Below are 22,186 nucleotides of genomic sequence, written 5' to 3' on the forward strand. Positions count from 1 at the left end.
AAAAAGAAAAGAAAAAAAAAAGACTGTATTGCTGAAGACGACACACATCTTGGTCACGGATTACAAAGAAATAAAGCTGAAACTGGCCTGGAAGTTTCCTCCCCATTAGCTAGCCCTCGTGGTGCACCAGTACAACTGACTACCCAGGCAAGATATACCAACTGGTGCAGTAGCAACCAAGTTTGCTTCATGGGTGAGCAACCACTTTCCGGTTGTATTTGGAACCAATTCTGTGGAGGGAATTCATACTGTAAATCTGGTCAAAATCCCATGATTGGGAAGGTCATAGGACCTAGTGGGGAAGCTACTGATGCTGTTTTGGTAAATAAATATCATGTACCCATCAAATTGAAATTAATTAAGTGGGACTTTTATAGGTCCATGTCCCTCTCTGCTGCTGGATTAATGTTCTTAAGATAACAGAAAACAAACAAACAAACAAACAAAACAGCAACAAAACCCAACAACAACAAAAACTCTCTACAGGACTGTTGAGCTACTGAACCTCCATGTCCCAGTCAGATTCCTCCTTGGAAGAGTATTTTTTGCTGCACTGTGTCTCTGATCAATTCCTTTTTAAGGGATAGAAAAACCTGGAATCCCTCTAGGGGAACCCTCTAAACTCCAGTATCAATTGATACCCATAAGAACCTTGGTACCATTCTGGTTCTGCAGCTTTGCCATTACACAAAAATAGTGGTTCTCAAAGCATCCAGATGAACCGTCCCTAAAGGCGAGCAGCACTAGGGAAAGCTACTGAATGAAGAAGCGGATGACTTCAGTAGGGACAGTCATTGTTGGCTCAGGTCCAAGGTGTAGATTCCAAGACCCAGGAGGGCTAGCGGAGCAATCACAAAGCCGATGGCTTGATGCTGAGTGCAGGAGGGGGATAGAGAGGAAAGCGAGATGATTCCATTGCCTGCCTTTTATAATCTTCATTTTAAACCAAAACCCAGATAACTTACACCTTCGTCCCAGTCAGGGACTCAAGACACTGGGAAAGAGCCCTGTCACATCGCTCACACCTTCCCTGGCTGTCATGCAAGTGGTATCGTTGTCAGGGGATGAGCCTGCAGTTCCTACCCCTCTAGGGCCCTCATGTATAAGTGATGTCTGAAAGGTGAGGCCACACTGTCCTTGGCAGAGAAGACAGAGCGGAGGAGTGTCTGGATAGATTGACGTGCTGCAAACTCATTGCTTCCTCCCCATCTTTCTCCCGGACAAAACCTACCTCTACCTTCAACCTCTGAGGACCCCAGCTGCTGTCAGGTCCGAGGAAGAGGCCAGTGACCATGACAGCATGAAATTACCCCAGGCGGGCAGTATATGAAGACGTCAGCCAGTGTGAGGACCTTGAAATTCTGGTGACCATGAGCCCCCAGTTAAAGAGCCTGGATGGGGAAGGTGAGTCGTCATCTTCATCCTCATGGGTCTTACTTACCAGGCCTCTTGGCACAGTAGAAGCAGTCTCAAGAGGCACGGAAAGGCCCTGCATTTGAGTTCAGATCCTGCAACCTGAGCTTAGCAACTTCAGGATAGCTAGCCTCTTCCGACCCCCGATGGGATGAGGGTGGTTGTCACTTCCTTGCAGGACTCCTGGAGGAACTGAAAATCACCTGGGCAGAGAGTCACGCAGAACCACATTAACGACCTAGCTAGAGCTGGCCACCCATCTGCATGATCCTAAAGGTCACTGTTTGCAGCTGTCTCTCCTTAACAATTCTCACGCACTGTGGCTATCTGTTTTTCTGTTGCATGGGGGAGAAGACGGGAGAGTTCTGAACTTAAGGTTTTTCTAAGGTATCAGGAAAGTGTTGGACTGAGAGCAGCAGCTTGAATAAAGTAACTGGCAGCACCGAGTTCCAGTGTGCAGGCTACCATAGTGAAATGGGGCTGCTGCCAGGTGACTTTCAGAGGGCAATTTGCCTTCTTCCTGTCCTTGGCCACATGGTAAAGAGAGAAAGCCATCAGAACAGCTCTCATGTGTGGAGGATAGGGTCGAGGGGGAGGTGCGGTGTGAAGAAATGATGGGTTGCTGGGTAGTGTGCCAGGCTGATGTTAGCTCTAAACTCCAGCTATTCGTCCTACTCTCCTTCCTCTTTCTTCACCCCTCGCTCTCACCCCCGCCCCCCCCCTACTCCCTCCCCAGACCCGGCCCCGTCCCCGCCCTGCTCCCGCCCTCTTCCCTTACTCAGTAACTCGCCTGAGTCCTTTCTGGGAAGCAGCCAGTTTAACTGGGGAAGAGGCATTTGCTGCTCGGCCTCTGCTTTAACCAGGATGCTCCCAGAACTAGAGACACACTGAGCTTTGCCTTGGTAAGCTAAGAACATTCATTAGCCCAGGGATTAAGGCAGCACCTAGAAGGTGCTACAGCCAGGGTCTCTCTCTCTCCCAAGGCGCCTTCTAGTCTCCCACACCTCCCCCTGGAAGATGACTACAGCATTTCTGTGAGTCTGTGAAGAAGCTAGCCAGTCAGTCCTAGGAGAAGCTGAAGAGGCCATAGAAGCTACAAAGAAAGATTCTCCTCCATTGCCAGGACTTCGGTTTCTTGTGTCAATTAAACATATCTGACACTGAGGATTGTGCTAATAAGTGCTTAGGTCCTGCCTGCTACCTCCACTTCCTGGTCTCCTTGCAATTACAACTGCATCCCAAGTGATGGGATTACAGCCACGTGCCCCTGTGCCCAGCTCCTTAGAAATATTTTGAAATACTTAATTTGTATAATCATTTATATGTTAAAGCCAATCACATAATCTCCTTTAATCTTTTGAATTTGAATTTTTTCATACAATATATTTTAACTATGTTTTCCCATCCCCCAAACTCCTCTCAAATTCCTCCCACCTCTCTACCCACTCAACTTGATGTTCTTTCTCTCTTTCTAGCTCCCTCTCAAAAAATAAAAAAAATAAATGAATATCAAAACTAACTAGAAAAGCCCAATAAGACTGAATATACCGAAACAAAACAAACTGAAACAAGTACACACACACACTCACACTCACACACAAACACACACACTCACACACACACTCACACATTCACACACAAACACTGACACAGTCACACACACTCACACACACTCACACACACTCACACTCACACACACATTCACACACAAACACTGACACAGTCACACACACTCACACACACTCACACACACTCACACTCACACACACACTAACACAGACACATACACTCACACAGACACACTCACACACACGTACACTGACACACACAAACACACATATACTGACACACACTCACACACACATACTCACACACACTCACACACACATACACTCACACACATACACTGACACACACCACACACACACACACACGGAGCTCATCATTTTGCGTTGGCCAACTTCTCTTGGACATGGGATCTGCCCTGGAGTGTAGTAGATCTATTCAGTGACACTCCGTCGGAGAAGACTGATTTTCCCTTTCTTAGTAGGTATCAATTGCAAATCATGTCTTAGTTTATGGCTTAGATCTCATGTCTACATTTCCTCTCAGTGCTGGGATCCTGTCTGGCTTGAACCCTTGAAGATCTTGCATATGTTGCAACGGTCTCTGTGAGTCCTGTTGTGTCTAGACGACAATGTTTCCTTGCAGTCATCTATCCACTCTGGCTCCTACAGTCTTTCTTCCTCCTCTTCCTCATACATCCTTGAGCCTTGAGAAGAAGGGTTTGAAGAAGACATTTAGAACTGAGTGCTCCAAAATCTCTCAGTCTCTGCACAGTGTCCAGTTGGCCTCTGTGTGGACTCCCATCTACTGCAAGAAGCTTTTCTGTTGTGGACTAAGTGAGGCACGAATCTATGGGTGTAGCAGTATGTCACTAGAAATCATCTGTTGCTATGTCCCTTTACCAAAATAATAGCACCGGGCTTTGCCCCAGGCCCATGACCTGTGTAGCCTCAGGGTAATGGCCACGTTAGCAGCATTGTGCCATCCCGTGGACTCCATTGTTTAGAAGTGGTCCGTTACCCCTATGACATCCATGCCACAATTGCACCGATATGTCTTGCAGGAAGGCTGCTGCTTTAGGGTGCGAGGTTTGTCGCTAGGAGATACTGATGATTTCTTCTTACCTGTGGCAGTGCAGAGTACCTTACAGGTCTACAAACTTTATTTAGTAGGATTGATGTTTCCAGTTAGGCAACAGCTCTACTTTTGTGTGTTGGACGTTAGTGAGCATATTCAGCAGTAGGGTCTTACCATCAGGTTGTAGAGAGCAACCCGTAGCCTGTAGTGTTTGGGGAGTTCTATGGGACCTCTTTGGCCAAAGATCCCACAAGATGTAGCCCGTTTCTGTCATTCAGGGTTTTACTTGGTGGCATAAGAGATCTAGTTTGTGGCATCATCTCCCTATTGTTTGGTGATTCCACTTACATTCCTTTCATAGTGCATGTACTCTAGGAAGTGTCTACAGTGTGGGCTTTCACATGGCTTTTTAAAAGGCCTTTAGCTTTAATTGTCCCTCCCATATTCTCTCCTGTCTCCTTCTTTCCCATTCCTCTCCCTATTTAACCCTCCTACCCTGGTTTCCTCTTTATCTCTCCATAACACTATACTTTATTTCCCCTTCCTTGGCAGAGCCTCTCCTGCCTGCTGGTCCTAACCTCTGTGGTTATTCAGATTGTAACGCATGTACTCCAAGCTTAAATACTAACATCCACACGTAAGAGAAAAATACAATATTTGTCTTTTGGGGTCTGGGTTACCTTCTTCAGGGTGATTTTTTTTCTAGCTTCATCCATTTACCTGCAAGAGTCATAATTTATTTTCTTCCTTGATAGTGAGATTGCCGCTTGAGTGCAACAGAAGAGAGGATTCTTTCTAATCCAATCTGTTATTCTGTGTCATTTTGTTGGGGAATCGAAACCATTAATGCTGAAAGTTATTAGTGAGCCATATCTATTGATTCCTGTTATTCTGTCCTCAAGGTGTGGGCATTTCCCCTTCCTTAAATTTACTGTTCTTAGATGAATCATTCCGGTGTCCTTGGATCTAGTTAATCTCTTTAGATTGAAGCTTTTCTTCTAGTGCCTTCTGTAGAGATGGATTGATAGAAATTGCTCAAATTTGGTTTTACTGTGGCACATTTCTCTTTCTCCATACACTGTGATTGAGAATTTTGCTGGGTATAGTGGTCAGGTTGCAGCATGAGGAAGATTGAGAACTGTTGAGCTGAGACTCTGAGTCTACAGAGTCTGAAGTCACCTGGGAGGTGGGAACCTAAATTGAGGGATTTCTCCAGTCAAATTGGCCTGTGGGCATGTCTGTGGGGAACTGAACTGTCTTGATTATTGATTGACAATAATCCTATGGGGAGCTATCCCTCAGGTACGTGATCTTGGGTGGTATAAAAAGAAAGTCAGCTAGGAGCCTGGTAGAGAGCAAGCCAGTCAGCATTCCTCCAAGGCTTCTGCCTCAGCTCCTGCCTTGAGAGTCTCCCCTGACTTCCCTCAGTGACAGACTGTGACCTGGAAGTAGAAACCAAATGAATCTTTTCTTGTACAAGTTGCTTTTGATCAGTATTTATCGCAACAGCAAGAAAGCCAGCAAGAACAAAACATAAGCTAGCTTACTCATTTCTTTTCTTTAAAGATTTACTTATTTTATTTATATGAAATATGAGTACACTGTAGCTGTCTTCAGACACATCAGAATAGGGCATCGGATCCGATTACAGATGGTTGTGGTTACTGGGAATTGAACTCAGGACCTCTGGAAGAGCAGTTAGTGTTCTTACCCACTGAGCCACCTCTCCAGCCCTAGCTTACTCATTTCTTAACATAAATCCCCTTCTGTAAATGAAATTGTAAGGCAGTTGTATGATGTGTATTGTTTGGGGCTGAAGATGAGAGAGAGGTGCTAATATGTTTAAACTTAAAGTTGTAGATATTCTGACCCTAAATAACACATTTTACTTATTTTATATTTCAAAATCTTTGAGAAACTGATCATTATCTCGGTAGATAATTTTAGATTTATTAGTTGTGTTGCCATTTCTTGATTTTTAACCACCACGTAATGAAAAGAAGAGGAGGGGACTCTGTCCCTTCCCTTGTCCTCACTACGGGCCTCGTTTTCTTCCCTCAATGCTTTCATATGCTTTCCTACCAAGAGCATTTCACACAGTAAAGGCTGGTGATTCCATCAGGGAGAAACAAGAACATTTTGAAACATGCCCAGAACATTATGTTGTCTGTCCCGGCTGTTTTTATGTCAGCTTGACACAAATTAGAGTCATCTGAGAGGAGAGAACCTCGATTGAGAAAAATGCCTCCCTAAGACCAGCTGTGCAGCTTTTTCTTCATTAGTGATTAGGGAGGAGGGCCCAGGCCATTGTGGGAACCAAAGATTGGGTCCTTTCCCACCCCCTGCTTGCCTTGCACTGGGCTTTTTAAGCCCGTTTTTTCTCTTGCTTCCATAGTTTCTTGAGATCAAAGGACAGACAAAGGGCTGCATGGAAGCAGTTCTCTTACACTTTAAACAGCATCTGGGACTTATTTAACCCATGTGGTAAGATGCATAAAATGAAAAAGACTGTCATAAAGGAACATAGAAGAGGGACTCTCATAAGAGCTTCAGAAACGAAGGCCTAAGGCTCTAGGGAGAGTTGCACTTTTATGAACAGTTATATTGGAGAACAGTAGAGTATGGGCTGATGTTGAACAGACATGGGAAAGTCTGTCTGCCCAGCTTCTTCTTCTTGGCTTCTCTTTTCCTAATATTGTAGAACTGGGCACTTCTACATCAGGGTAGGTCTCCTGGAATATGAAGGAAGGTCAGAGAGCCAGCACCTGTGGGTTCTCAATTTTCTTCAACATAAAACACTCAATATGCCAAGGCGCTGCATTTGAGGGCATCATGTTCTGAGCTCAACAGAGCTAGCAGACTCCGGGAAGCATGTTGACTTTTTGCTGCCCAACCCCCACAGGGGGTGATGCTCTCTCAGGCCGAGTCCTGTAGAGCCACCACTGTCTATATTCTGCTCTTACAGATGACAAGTCAGCAAGGAGACCCACAAGGAAACAAACCTCCATAGCTGCATGTCCCCAAGATGGGCACCGAGCCCAGTCTAGCCGGAAGGATCCTGCTAAGGGTAGCCCCAGACCAGGGTCTTCCCGGAAGAAACAGATGGAGCATGGAAGCTATCAAAAGGGACTGCGGGGACAGAAACCATGCAAAGTGGAGAGGCCTTCCCAGGGGAGGAAGAAGGACCGGAGAACTCCCCTCACGGAGCGGAGAACACCTCCAAGGAAGGAAAGGGAGGTTCTGAGGAAGGAGACAGGCAAGCATCTGAGAAAGCCCAGGTGTGCCGTAGCTCTGCTCAGCTACTCCCTTCCTGTTCCTGGCAGGGTTGGTTTTCACGTTGGGAGAGAAGTAGTCACTGCTCTTGCTCCTACCTCTCCAGACCAGCAGAACAGCCTCTATACACTGTTTTGTTAATAGCAGCTCCTATTGGGAGCGAAGTTCTGGGTGTGGGAGGTGGCCCCAGCATGGGGAGGAGATGAGCGCTCAAGGTTCCTGACTTTCAGCTGGGAACTTCTCTATCGCTCCAGAAGAGACCAGCTAAAATTCATGAATAATGAATACAGATAATGAAGCCATTTGGAAATCACACAGGGATGATACACACTCTTTCCTCTGTGTGCATGCACCCTTCTCTGTGGGTGTTTGGGTAATTGATTTGGAGTCCTTTGCTCCACTCATATATGGGCGGCAGTTGTGTATATAATAGTAGACAGACAACTTATGAAATTAATGGATCAGGTTTCCTTCCATTCAGTGATTACTGATTTTGATGGCTTCTCTGGCACCCATTAGAGATTGTCTATGATTTACTCTCTTCTAGGGACATTTGGAGAATCCCTTATGATTATGGATGAGGGAGGCTTTTGAAGCAGGTGTGAGAATGAGAATGAAGGCAAACTCTTGATCTTCCTTCTGGGTTCCTGAATGCTTTCTCTGCTCAACAGAGTTAGTTAGGGCCAGAGCCTGGACCCTGACATATTCAATAAGAGAAAGAGAAAGGAGATGTATTAAGTGTGACCACTTTGGGGGATGAACAAAGACATTTGATAGCCACACTCCAAGTCTCTCTTGATGCCCCAGCGTGAAGTTTAGGTTTAAATAAAGAGCAGAAGATATGTATACTGAAGCAGTCCTGGCCAAGGTATGGTCCTGCTCAACATCTGTTCCGGGTCCAATCTCTCCTGCAAGGTGGTCTGACAAACTGTTAGACCTGTGTGAAATCTCTTTCTGTATCTCCTCTGGCTGGCCCAGGGTTCAACCTTCTCCTTCTCTCAGCATGAGATTCCTTGGAAATTCTAATGGGGTGCATTGTTCCAATAATCTTATAACCAGAGAGATACAGTGTTTCATTCCAGGCTACAGAAATGGCTTAATGGTTAAGAGCACTTACTGCTTGTTTTTCCAGAGGACACAAGTTCAGTTCCCAGCCCCTGTGATGAGAAGTTCACAAATGCTTCTAACTCCAGCTCCAGGGGATCCAGTGCTCTTTACTGGCCTCCTTAGGCATCATATTCAGATGCACACGCCACATACTAACACATTGATTTGTGTTCAGAGTTGTACTACTATACAATAGTAACAGGCCTTAGCTCTCACGCACTGGAATTATAATCAAATGCTACCCTGCCTGGCTTTTTCTTTTGGTTGTTGCTTGTTGTGCCCAGGATTGAACCCAGGTCCTTTTGTATTCTCAGCACATGCCTTACCGTTAAGCTACACCTCCAATGAGTTTGAACACATCGATTTCCCTTGTGTATCTTATATTTTAGAAGGAACCAGTACTCTAAATGACATGTACAATATAAGGCGCTACAGACGAGGACTCAGTGGTGCCAATTTTAGTTGACTGACATGACAGGGTTAGAAGGATAAAAAGACTCAGTTCCCCAGATGCTGATTATCTAGCAGGAAAGATGAGACTCAATTAAGACAAGGCAGAAAGCAATGTGCACCCAGGACAAGATTTGATAGTGCTGTACTGCTGGGGCCCTGAGGCATCTAGTTTCCTCTACCGAGAAGGTGAGCATTTCAGTATCTGCAGAAAAAGAAAAATGGAATTTAAATAAAGACAACTCCATCTAGTGAGGGAAAATATAGTACAAAGACTCCAAGACAGTTGTCACTGGGAATGTGTGAAGTATGACCAAAAGTGCCAATGGCTAGGCTTGCCAGATCCCTTAGCATGCTAAGATTTCTTTATTTCCAAGAGGTAAGAAGCTAAAACTCCAAGGTTTTTGTAAACTCGTCTCTAAAACCAGAATTAGCAGTAGTCCTGATTACTCTCTTCATAAGCACCATTAAGGTTATCCAGACATGACGTCTTAGCATTCTACTGCTGTGAAGAGACACCATGACCAAGGAAACTCTTATAAAAGCTTATTTAATTGAAAAACTCATCTAATTGAAAGCTTGCTTACAGCCTCAGAGGGTTAGTCCATGATCACCATGGCAGGAAACAGGCAGGTGTTGCTCTAGGGCAATTGGTGAGAGCTTACATCCTGACCCACAGACAGCAGACAGAGAAAGAGAGAGGCAGTGGGCCTGGTTTGGACTTTTAAAACCTCGAAGCCCACCCACATTGACACACCTTCTCCAACAAGGCCACACCACCTAGTCCTTCTCAAATAGTTCCGATAATTGGGGACCAAGCATTCAGATATATGAGTCCATGGGGGCCATACTCATTCAAACCACCACACATAACCTTTCCTTTCACCTACCCTGTCAGCTACTGTGTCTCTTTATCACTGAGGCTGCACTGAGCACACACAATCATTTGGATCCTGTAGCAGCTGGGCAGGTAGTATTACCAGGGCATGGGGAAGGGCATAGCATGGGGATTCTCTCCAGAAGTTCTCTGTAATTGTGTTAGCCATTGCAGTAACCATTAGGCATTTGAAATATGACCAGGGAGGAGGAAATGACTTTCCAACTTAATTTAATGTAGCATAATTTAAACTTGACATTAATACAACCAGATTGACATAGTGAATTTATTTAACTTGGACAGATATAGTTTTGAAACTGACCTGAACTGGCTTTGGAATCAAAATATTTTGTTAATGATATCAACAGCAAAGAAAAATAACCATATACCACTTGATTTGGAAGCATGTCTAAAGGAATTTGTGTGTGTGAATCTACTTTTTCAAGTATAATTTTACAAACTATAAGTACAGAGCAAGAATATATAATGAAAATTTGATATCTCGATTGACATGCACTATAAATGAAGAATGAACATCAGGTTGTGAAGACAGAGCCAAAAGACTATCAACAGAATATTCTGATGATTTTACATTGATTATGTTAAAAAATATAATCTGATTGAATTGTGTAAATTATTAAATTTTTCCATTTCATGTCACCATTTAAATATGGCTCTTAGAAAACTTTAAATTAGAGTTTCCCAATTTCGTGAACTTCGGGCTGATCTCTGGTGTGTCAGAGAGCACCTCATGCATTTTTGCAAGACCATAGATTCCTGGTCTTGCTGACTTATCTGTAACCTGAACCATAGCCTGGCTCTGAGTCAGCATCCTCAGCCTAGGAAATACCTGCTCTGGACCCTTCGCTGACCAGGAGGACTTCTTTGAGTTCCTTTCACTGACCCTGGCTAGCATCCGGGCTCATGGATAGGCACGAGCTATTCTGATTCAAAGTTCAATCTCATATAATCTGGTACATCTCAATTTCGCTGGTCATTCTCAGTGTCATATTATAGTCAAAACCATTTTACGCAATATTGATACAAGAAAAATCAAGGTCTCCTCTTGGGGCTCCTAGCCTCATTAATAAAAGTACTTAAGAAGAGACTCAAATGGAAACTCAAGGACAATTTTGTGAAGGTTTAAAATAACTGCAGGGTAGGCCAGCTGCTGCCCAGAAAATGGAGGCAGAAAGGGGGAATCTATTGCATTTTGACAGTACAGAATCCAGATACATGGTGGACAGTCATGTGGTGGGGAGGAGGGCTTTAGAGAAAGCATAAGAAAACCCAGAATGGGTAAGCCTAGAGTGCTAAGGAAAGCATGCATGGAAAAGAGAAAGAAGAAGAAGAAAAGAAGTTATGCTTTTCTGGGTAACTCAAAGAAACAAGCAGATTACAAGGTACCTGACTGTAGCCTGGTGAGCTACTATCCTGGGAACCTGGTCCAGGGAGGAGAGGCAGGGGCCATGTCTTATTGAAGGACTAATTATTCTGCCCATCTCTTTAAAGGTGAGCCCACCTTCCTAAGGGTGGTTCCTAGACCAGGGATTGACCCTGCCCAACCGGAATGTTAGGTCTCCACCTAGGTCAGAAATGCTATGAATTTGAACACTTGAGAATCCAGGGGAGGAACATTACTAAGGGACAGCGTGCCCTCATTAGACCATAAAAAAAATCGCATTTCTTCCTGTTCAGTGTAGGATTAAGCTCTAAATTCTGAATAGTGCCATAGTGGTGTAACCTCAGCCCTCTCGCTACTTGAGGACTTTACTGCCTCTTAAAGTGAGACTAATAATTGTGGTCACAGTTTATCATTTTCAACAGGGACTCTTAAAATAAAAAAATATGCTACGCTCTTCATATTTATGAATGATTTATGAAGGACTTTCTCAGACTTTAAATTTGTAATGAAATCATTTAAAATAAATAAAATAAGGTTTTGAGGTGATTAAACAAGAGTATTAGTGTGTGTTTTAGGGCTTCCAGTACTGCCTTTATAAGCACCATGACCAAAAAGCAAGTCGGGGAGGAAAGGGTTTACTGGCTTATACTTTCATATCAGTCCGTCACTGAATGGAGTCAGGACAGGAGCCTTGGAGGGGTGCTGCTTACTGGCTCCCTCCCCATGGCTTGCTCAGCCTGCTTTCTTATAGAACCCAGGACCACTGGCCCAGGCATAGTTTGCGTCTATTGCTATGAAGAGATAACATGACCACAAGAACTCTTATAATGGAAAGCATTTAATTTGGGGCTGGCTTACAGTTTCAGAGCTTCAGTCCATTATGAGAAACATGGAGGTGTGCAGACAGCCATGGTGCTGGACAAGGAGCCTAGAGTTCTGCATCTTGATCCCCCTGGCAGCCAGGAGAGAACAATGTTGAACTTCTGAGACTTCAAAGCCTGGCAGTTTAGTGACACATTTCCTCAGCCAAAGCCACACCTACTCCAACAAGGCCACACCTCCTAAGAGTGTCCTTCCCTATGGGCCTAGGGGGAGACATTTTTACTCAAACCACCACACCAGGGACAGCATCACCCACAATGGTCTGGCCCCTCCCCCATCAATTACTAATTAAGAAAATGCCTTTCAGGCTTGCCCACAGCCCCATCTTCAGGAGGCATTTTCTCTAGTAACGAACTATAGAAATGATCCCTGAAAGTATAGTCTTCAGGAGGCATTTTCTTAATTGAGGTTTCTCAGATGACACTAGCTTGTGCCAAGTTGACATAAAACTATCCAGCACAGTGCATGTGTATGGGGGTGGATGCCCTGGACACATTTGAAGGTCATAGGACAGCTTTTTGAAGTCGATTCTCTCCTTTTGCCTTAATATGGATTCCAGAGATGAAACACAAGTCATAAGGCTTGCACGGCAAGTGCTTTGCCAAGTTAAGCCATCCTGTCAGCCCAGAAATCCTACAAGGAATGAATGAATGAATGAATGAATGAATGAATGAATGAATGAAATTAAAAGTGTCTCAACTTTTATTTCTATTGGACACCACTGTGCTAGAGAGTATATGGGTGGAGAACTCAGAGAAATCTGGTTTGGGAAGGCAACCTAGTCATACCTTAGACTACAGGACAGTTTTGGTCTCCTTTAGCTGGTAGCAGGAGCCACTGCCAGTTTCTGGTGGGGCCAGGCTCGCTCCAGCCTGTGGGTGTCAAGGCGCCTGCCCATCTTTCCTGTGAATTCCTCCCCTGTCCACACCCTTCTAACTCACCTGTGTCAGCCATGGCTCTGCCCGTAGGACTACTTCCTTGGCCTCCAGTGTCTCCACTAGAGAGTCCCTGTCAGAAGAGGAGTTGGCTCAGATCCTGGAACAGGTGGAAGAGAAAAAGAAGCTCATCACTACCATGAGGAACAAACCCTGGCCCATGGCGAAGAAGCTGAGGGAACTCAGGTGAGGGAGCTTCGGAATGAGCTTCTCCTGCACAGGAGGAGGCTCATCTCCTGCAGAACGGGGGAGCGCCTTCCTCTTCTCTGCCCCAGTGAGACAGAACAGGAGAGGAGATTGGCTCTTCCAGCCTCCCTACTGCAAGCACGGCACAGACTTGCCAGCATCGGTCTGTGCGCAGGCCTTCAGTCACTTATAACCATCTCTCCCACGCCCTGCCGCACGCGCTGGTTCTCACCCTCTCTCATAACCCAACACAGAAATGCCCTCCGAGGAAGCTGACTGTGACGTCCCTTCTAGGCAAGGGCAACTGTCTTGTCTGCTTTCAGCACCCACAACCTCCCCTCTCAGCTGTCTCTTGCACTAATGGCTTGTACAGCAAGTGGAAAGGTCTGTTAGCATGTCTCTGTGTCCTAAGGCAAGGCCACACTGGTAATGGTGCTCCATTGGTTTGGGTTTGAATTGTGGTACCGCTCCCTACTTGTGCCATTTCCAACTCACCCTTAACCTTGAATTGCATATGAAAGGCTGACATATCAAAATAACTTTTTTTTAAATTCTTGAATGTCTGCATCAGTTTTGAACTAAACCAGAACTCACATTGCATAATTTCTGGTTATCTACTAGAAAAGCCCCTACCCCCACCCCCACCCCCACCCCCGTGCGCCTCGACTTTGCTGCCCCACATCTGGCCTCCATTTTCAACAACAGCGACTTACTCAAACACAAATTAGTTCATGCTTGGATTAAGCTCCTATTGTTATGGAGAGTGGTGTGGGAGTCATGTCTTGACATTATTTATTTCGAAAAACAAAGCAAAGATTCTGGCCACATTGACAAGGTATGGATCCTGACAGTGGTTCTAACAAGCAGAGTTAACCGCTGCAGGACAAGTTAGTGGGGCCCCAGCTCCCTGCGGTGTCCCCTGACTCCTGCTGCAGAACTTCCTGACATACTAGAAATCCCTCCCATCTGTACTGTGGGATACAGTCGTCACTAGCCACATGTGACTCTTGGTCTTGGTCACTAAACACACCTAGTGTGACTAACTGGACTCTTGGGTTTTTTTTTTAAACTTATTTGAATGTATGTTCAGCATAGTGATAGCAACATCTGTGTAATTGAAAGTTGCTGAGAGCAAATATTAGAAGGCTCTCACTACTAAAAAAAAAGCTCAGGATTTAATATGTTGATTGGTTTGATGTAGCCATCAGTGTATATACCATAAATAGATACATTTTTTTTTTGCCAATTTAAAATTGTGTGGACAGCGGGCTGGCTCCTTCCAGGAGTTCCTCTCCCTGTCCTACAGGCTGGGTTTTTCCTCCTGTACCAGTGTCCTTCTCACAGAACCTTGTACTCATGTACAGCCTAGACGCAGCTTCCATTAGCAACAGGAAGAGCATCACTGAGACACTGGAGGAAACGAGGTCTCCAGGAGGCTCAAGTTTCACAGTTCCTGTTGTTGGCAGGGTTGGCAGTGACTACGTCTCCCTCATTTTCATATCTCTGTGTCAAACAGTAGGTCTTGCATGTCCGAACCTCCTTCCTTTTCCTTCTCTTCCCTCCTCCAGCAGGCCTTACTCTAGGCTTAGGCCTCAGGTTTTCCAGCCCCTAAGTTTCCAGCATCCTCCGTGGGAAAACCAAAGTGCTGACTGAATCTTATACACCCACTGAGTCTCAGCCGAGTGTCCCTTCTGGAGGGAAGCCCCTGTCACCCCTTTCTGCATCCAGGGCTACTCTAGCCAGGATCTGCTTAAAGATCTCTCCATCTCATGAGATAGAATGTGCCAGTAATTAGTAACTCCAGAGGTCTCACACTCAATTGTCTCAATCCCAAGATTAGACACAATTCCACAAACAAAAGCATACAGCCTGAATGCAGAAAGGGGTGACAAGGACTACCCTAAAGAAGGGACACTTGGCCGAGTCTCACTGGGTGTATAAGATTCAGTCAAGTGGGGTTCACTTTGCTGTTCCCACAGAGGATGCTGGAAAAGTGGCTACCTTTCTTTCACTAGAGGAGACTTATTCCCGCTTCCTGCCCATTAGTCAGGTCTCAGCTCCTTCAAACATTTTGATTCATCCTGCCACAGGGAGGCCCCTTCTTCACCCTCCTTCAATGGCACAACTTTACTCGGGAGCTGGCCTTGGTGGGGAGGATGACCTTAGCACTCATTTCTGACTGACTCTGTCCCAGCCATAAGGCAGAGTTCTGACTGAGCTTATTCTGTTCTGATGAGGAAACTGTTGGAACCCCTGAAGAGGCACTTCACAGTTACCACGGTCTCCTTCAGTCATCAACTCCTGCTTCCTGCTGTCTTCAGCCCAAGAAACAAGGGAGCACACAGTACAAAAATCTGAAGTGTGGCTTTTTCTGTCAACAGCTTCAAGACCCATCCCATATGGAGACACTGGGTGTTTACTCTCAAGAGCCACCTCTTCAGTCATCTGGAGATGGTTGACACAGACAGCTGCCAAGGCTGACAGGCAGGCCTGTACCAAGGCCTTGGGTAGTTCTCTAGTATCCTCTGAGGGAACACTGAAGTGTGATGAATCCTACCTGACTGAATCTCATTCACACAATGAGACTTGCCCAAGTGTCCCCTCTGCAGGGAAGTTCCCATCATTCCTTCCTGCATTCAGGCTATATGCTCTTGTTTGCAGAACTGTGACTAATTGCTATTTGCTGAACATTCCCTAGATGCCAGATCCTACTCTTTTAAGTACAGTGGACATAGCAATCCCATTTTCTCAAAACATCCCTGTGACAGAGGCACTATTATATTCCCAGTGTACCGACAAGGAAACCGAGTCTCAGAATCACCAAGTAATTTGCCCAATGTTTCATAACAAGTTGAGTGATCCAGTCTGGATTTGAACACAGAAACTCTGGCTCTAGAGCCTATACCATTAATTACTTTTCTGGATTTACCGGATGTTGTCGAAAGCAACCCCTTGGCTGCTGCATGACTCTGCCACCAGCGAAGTCTCTGTCCTAAGACACCAGGCACAGCCAAGGCAACTTATAGCATGGTTTCAGAGGGTTAGAGTCCATGATGGCAGAAATGAGGAAGCCAGCAGCTGGAGTCCAGCCCAACAGCTCACCTCTTGAACCATAAGCAGGAGACAGAGACACCCCAAAGCCTGCCCCGCTTCTGCTCAGTGACACACCTCCTCCAACAAGACCACACCTTCCCAAATAGTTCTATTAGCTGGGGACCAGGTATTCAAACATAGGAGCTCATGGAGGCCATTCTCATTCAAACACCACAATCTCCAACCGCAGCCAACTTCCTAGAGGCTACATCCTCTTTTTCAGAAGTGCTGCTATGGGCCTCAGCCTCTGACACACTCATGAGGCTAGCTGGCCCACGCATAGGGACTAGAGACTGTCTCAGGATGACAGGGTACAAAGAACAATGACAGCAAAGCTGAGTGAGCGTTGCCTCCTGCCCCATCTAAGAGGCTCCTTAGTCACTCACACTGGCCCCCTTCTCCTAGCCTTTCAGCTTCACATGCCCTGTGGGATTGCTCCACAAATTCAAAATAATATCAAGGGCCCTAGACAGAATCCATAAACAGGAGTCATTGTTATTATTAAAGCTTGAACATCTTTTGTGTTCAAGGTCAAGAGACTATGTTGAATCCTGAAAGATAAGGTTGGGAATAAAGATGAGTCAGAGAAGCATCTGGCATCATGAACAATAATACAAGGTAGCAAGCGCTATCTGCATATGAAGGTCTGGCGCCCATGAGTTGAGGATGTTATTTCAATCCTAGTCAGGTGGTTCTTGCTTCATCAGAAGACTGATGTCTTAAAAAATGACCGGAACTGGGTCTGAGAGTGTAGCATGAGAGTTTGTGCCTACTATATAGAAGGCCCTAAGGTTAAGTCTCAGCCAGTGTGAGATTTGTTACAGAAGCAACTGCTCAAGGGAAGAAAGGGTGATTCTGACTCACAGCTCCAGAGGCATCAGTGTATCAAAGGGAAAAAGCAAAGTTGCTGAGGGTGGCAACCAGAGTAAATCCAAAGGCTGCCCCTGCAGCCCTGCTTCAGCCAACCCGGCTCCTCTTAAAGGCTCTGCAATTTCCTCTAATAGTACCACCAGCCAGGAAACAAATACTCAAAATGTGAACTTGTAGGGGTCCTTTCAGACTCAAATCACGGCGTTCCCACCACAATTAAAATTCTATGGGACAGCAGGATGTCTCAGCTAGTAAAAGTGCTTGCCACACCGGCCTGATACCCTGGTTTACATCCCCAGAACCCATAGCAGATGGAGAACTGACTCCCCAAAAGTTGTCCCCTGACCTCCACATATGCACAGTGACACACATATATCCATGTACACACACATATCTACAATTTAAAAAATAAAAACAAAGTTTTTCTGCTTTTAGTCTCTCTGACTTCTATCCTTTAACTCTATCTATCTATCTATCTATCTATCTATCTATCTATCTATCTACCTACCTACCTACCTATCTATCATCTATTTACTGGTTTTGGTTTTGTTGAGACAGGGTCTCTTCTATGTAGCCCTGGCCCAGAACTCACAGAGACAGGCCTACAAGCATGTCTCTACCTCCTGAGTGCTGGATTAAATGTTTGTTTGTGCCACCATGCCTTGTGAACCTCCTTTTTCTTCCTTCCTTCCTTCCTTTCTTTCTTCCTTTCTTTCTTTGTCCTTTTTCTTTTTTCTTTTTTCTTTTTTTTTTTTTTGAGACAAGATTTCTCTGTACAATCTTGGCTATCCTAGAACTCACTCTGTGAACCAGGTTGGCCTCAAACTCACAGAGATCTGCCTGCCTCTGCTTCACAAATACTGGGATTAAAGATGTACACCACCACTGCCCAGTTGAACCTCCCTGTTTTAATGTTGCTAAACTTCACTATACCTGTCATGTAATCGTTTGCTCACATATGCAACACCAAGGGGCAAAGTCTTGGAGAAAATTGACAAAACCCTGCCTATCAGTATCTACTCTATGCCTGCTAGTGCTGGCGGTAGGAAAAGTTCAGTTGACAAAATGCCCTGATTCATAACATTGGCATTGCAACTAAGGGTACAAGCGTGTAAAGCTTTCGACCTCACCGTCTAGATTTCAGGTTTAACTCTTGTGTCTCCTTACCCTCTGCTTTCTTTTCCTCCTGACCAGGGAAGCCCAAGCCTTTGTGGAGAAGTATGAAGGAGCCTTGGGAAAAGGCAAGGGCAAACACCTCTATGCCTACAGGATGATGATGGCTAAGGTATGTGTGGTCTTCAGACAGCAAACTGTGGGGAGAGCCTGCTCGCCATGGGGACATGGGAACCACCACAAACACCTGGCAGCCTGACAATTAGCACCCCCTACCCTTAGTGGTGTGAATGTGAGGTTCAGTAGAACATTCGGGGTCGTCCAGGGATGGAAACCAGCTACCTCTTGCTAATTATTCCATATTTATCCGTGGGGCTTCCACATGTATGAGATTTGTTTTCTCTCCAGTAAATAAGCTCAGAGAATGACTGATAGTGCACATGACACCATTTATTTTTGTATCCAGCACTCGAATCAAGGCATCTTGATTTGGTGAAAACACAGCCAGGCTGTTGAGTTACCAGACTCAGTGAATAACCAGTGTCCCCATAAAGGGTGGCCAGCTCCCCTTTATTGAGCTGCATTGGAACCGGCTGCAAGGGGCTGGTGTTTTACGTGGGTCTTATTGAGTAGCCTTTCTTTTCTGGAGTCAATTACCTCTGATTTAAAAGCTGTGGTCCCTCATCCACTTAGTCCCTACATGGCCTGTCTTGGGGCTGTTATGATGGGCAACCATTTGACATCATGACAGCTCTGGCTTTCCCCTTTTTCTTTCTTTTTTTTTTAAATCTCTTTTCCTGCTTATGATTCCACATTCATTCTTAAAATCACTTTGACAAATTCCAAAATGGGTCATTAAATTTTTGATTAAAGTTGTAACTATTTTAATTAACACATAAAAGCATTAAAAAGTATTAAATAATTAAATATTAACAGTGTACATTATATGACATTTTAACCAGATTAAATAAATTTAGCACATCTTTATGGTGAAAACTTTGTAGTCTTTTCTTGTAGCCTTTTGCAATATACACAGAAAGCTGGTTTCTATAATCTGTTAGCTGTGTAACTAGCTCTCCAGACATCTCGCTTCTGTCTAACTCAGTACCCACTGATTAACCTTTCAGCCTCTCTCTCTCTCTCTCCTCTCTAAACCTTGCTCTCCCCAACCATCACTCTACTCTCAAGACTTGTAAGTTCAATTCTTTAAATTATACATGTGAGTGTGAAATTATTTTAAATTTGTGGTTTTACTCTCTGCATCTAGAATTCTGTTTCTCAAGCTTTATTTTATATCTTTCAGTAAAGTTTGTCATATAGATTTTCCACATTTTTAGGTTTATTTCGACATAGCTTATATCTCACTTTTGTGAATGGTATAATTTTTATTTATATAATAGCTAGTTATTAAGGTATGTGGATAAGTGTTTGTATATTGGTTTTATAACTAGTGCATGTGTGCATGTGTGTGTGTGTGTGTGTGTGTGTGTGTGTGTGTGTGTGTGTGTATGTATTTGTGTATGTGTTTTACAGGAGATGGAGCCCAGAACCTCAGACATGACTGTGGCAAACATTCTCCCACTAATCTTTGCATTCGCTTATTGATTCTGTCTTCTTAATCAGTTTCTATTGATTATGTAGGCATCTTAGGGTTGCCATCCTATGGAGGCATTTTCTCAACTGAGTTCCTCCTTTCACATGACTTTAGCCTGTGCCAAGCTAGCATAGCACTAGCCAGCACCGCTGATCCCTTGTCACCTTGACACACAACACATCTCTCTTAAGTAGCCCATTTTCTTTCTCGCTCATCCCCGAGATTACAAATTAATATCTACATCATATTATAAAACATTTCACAAACTAAAAAAGTCCCATAGTCTTTACAAATTCAGATACTTTTAGAATTAGGTCTCTTCAAAAATCCAAAGTCTCTTTAAAAATTTAAAGTCTCTTTAAATTTCAGAGTCTCTCAACTGTGGAGTCCTGTAATATCAAAAGGTTAAACGCTTTGTTACTTCAAGAGAGAAGAACCAGGGTGCAGTACAATCTGAACAAAGCAAAATCATACTCCAACTGTGTAAATGGCTCCTTGTCCAAGGTCTGGGATCCACATAAGTTTCCTTGGATCCTCCATGGGTTTGAGTCACTGCTCTAGCTCCTCCCTCTGCAGCCCATACAACTTGTCTACTACACTCAGTCAGCTCCACTACTGTAGCCCAGCCGTGGCTCTCTTGTACTTTTACCAACAACCTCTCCTGGGCTCTTTTTGGGGACTCTAGCCCTGTCACACAGTGCCAAGCCTCAGCAGGTGTCCATAATCTCTTCATGGCCCAATTGAGTCTTTATTTTTTTTTCTTTCCATAATTTTTTATTCATATTATTTCCCAATTGCAGCTCCCTCCTCTTCTTCTCTTAGTCCTGCCCTTATAAGTGCCTCCCCCCATTACCCCTTCCTCTTCTCCTCAGAAAAGGGAGAGCTCCCTTGAGTATCACCCCCTACCCTGGGACATCTGATTCCAGTAGGACTAGGCACATCCTCTCCCACTGGGGCCCAAGCAGGCAGTCCAGGTAGGGGAATGGGATCCAATGGCAGGCAACAGAGTCAGAGACAGCCCCACTCCTATGGTTAGGGAACCCAGGTGAAGCAAAAGCTGTTCATCTGCTACAAATATGGAGGGGCTAGGTCCAGCCCAGTTATGCTCTTTTGTTGGAGGCTCACACTCTGTGAGGCCCCCCCAGGTTAGTTGATTTTATAGGTGTCCTTGACCCCTCCAGCTCCCTAAATTCTAGCCCCCACTCCTCCACAAGACTCCCTGAGCTCTGCCTGATGTTTGGCTGTGGGTCTCTGCATGTGTTTCCATCCACTGCCCCATGTCTCCTCTCAGGAGACAGTTATGCTAGGCTCCTGTCTGCAAGCATGCAGAGTATCACTAATAGTATCAGGGATTGGCTCTCTCTCATGGGATGGATCTCAAGTCGGGCCAGTCATTAGTTGGCCATTCCCTCAGTCTCTGCTCCATCTCAGTCCCTGGGTGTATTGTAGGCAAGACAAATTTTGGGTTGAAGGTTTTGTGGGTGGCTTGTGAGTTGATGTCCCCCTCCTTCTACTGGAAGTCCTGCCTGGCTACGGGATGTGACTACTTCAGTCTCTATATCCCCTGCTGGTAATAATCTCAGCTAGGGTCACCCCCATAGACTCCCCATAGCCTCACCCATCCCATGTCTCCAGCTAATCCTAGAGATGCCCCCCCCATTGATTTTCATTCTCATTACCAGCTCTCTTCTATTCCTTCTCCCCACACCTGATCACCATGCCTCCTCCCCCACCTAGTATCATCTCTCCATCCACCTCTGATGATGAGGCTCTAAGTGGCTCTCAAACTTCCCTGTGAAAGATCACAAGCCAGGCTCCTCTGAACATACTTCCAAGGTTCCACAGAATAGCTCACCAAGCTTTGAACACTCAATGGCCTTTCTATACCAAAGTTCCAAAGTTCTTCCAGAATCCTCCCCCAAAATGACATGGTCAGATCTGTCACACGAACACTCCATGATCCTAGTACCAATTTCTGTCTTATTTAGGATTACTGTTGCTGTTTGGCTTAACAAATCTTAAGTCACAGCCCATTGAGGGAAGCCCAGGCAGGAGCTCAAACTGGGCTAGAATCTGGAAACAGTAGCTGAAGCAGGGTCGGTGGAAGAGTATGAGGTTTGCTCTTAGTGTCTTGCTCAGCCTGCTTTCTTACAGTACCCAGGACCAGCAGCCTGGGGGTAGCATCACCCACAACGGGCTGGGCCTTCATCCATCAATCACTAATTAAGAAAATGCCATACAGGCTTGCCTATAGCCTGACCCTGTAGAGGCTTTATCCCAATTCTAACATTCCTTCCTCTCAGATGACTTTAGTTTGTGTCAAGTTGACATAAAACTAACCAGCA

At 45.0% G+C, this 22,186-nt stretch overlaps 1 protein-coding gene and 1 pseudogene across 1 annotated transcript in view; one reads left to right on the forward strand and one right to left on the reverse strand.

The window, feature by feature from the left end:
• The first annotated feature begins 1,251 nt into the window (after positions 1-1,251).
• Tmc2 (transmembrane channel-like 2) overlaps positions 1,252-22,186 on the forward strand; it is a 68,058-nt gene continuing 47,123 nt past the window's right edge. The window contains 4 exon segments of the mRNA NM_001106510.1: positions 1,252-1,404; positions 7,022-7,334; positions 13,019-13,171; positions 18,329-18,419. Of these exon segments, the coding sequence (NP_001099980.1) occupies positions 1,371-1,404; positions 7,022-7,334; positions 13,019-13,171; positions 18,329-18,419 (591 nt within the window). The 5' untranslated portion in view covers positions 1,252-1,370.
• Positions 12,349-12,435, reverse strand: LOC120102118 (small nucleolar RNA U3; annotated as a pseudogene).

This window comes from Rattus norvegicus, chromosome 3 (assembly GCF_021556685.1).
Source record: "Rattus norvegicus strain SHRSP/BbbUtx chromosome 3, alternate assembly SHRSP_T2T, whole genome shotgun sequence".
NCBI lineage: Eukaryota > Metazoa > Chordata > Mammalia > Rodentia > Muridae > Rattus > Rattus norvegicus.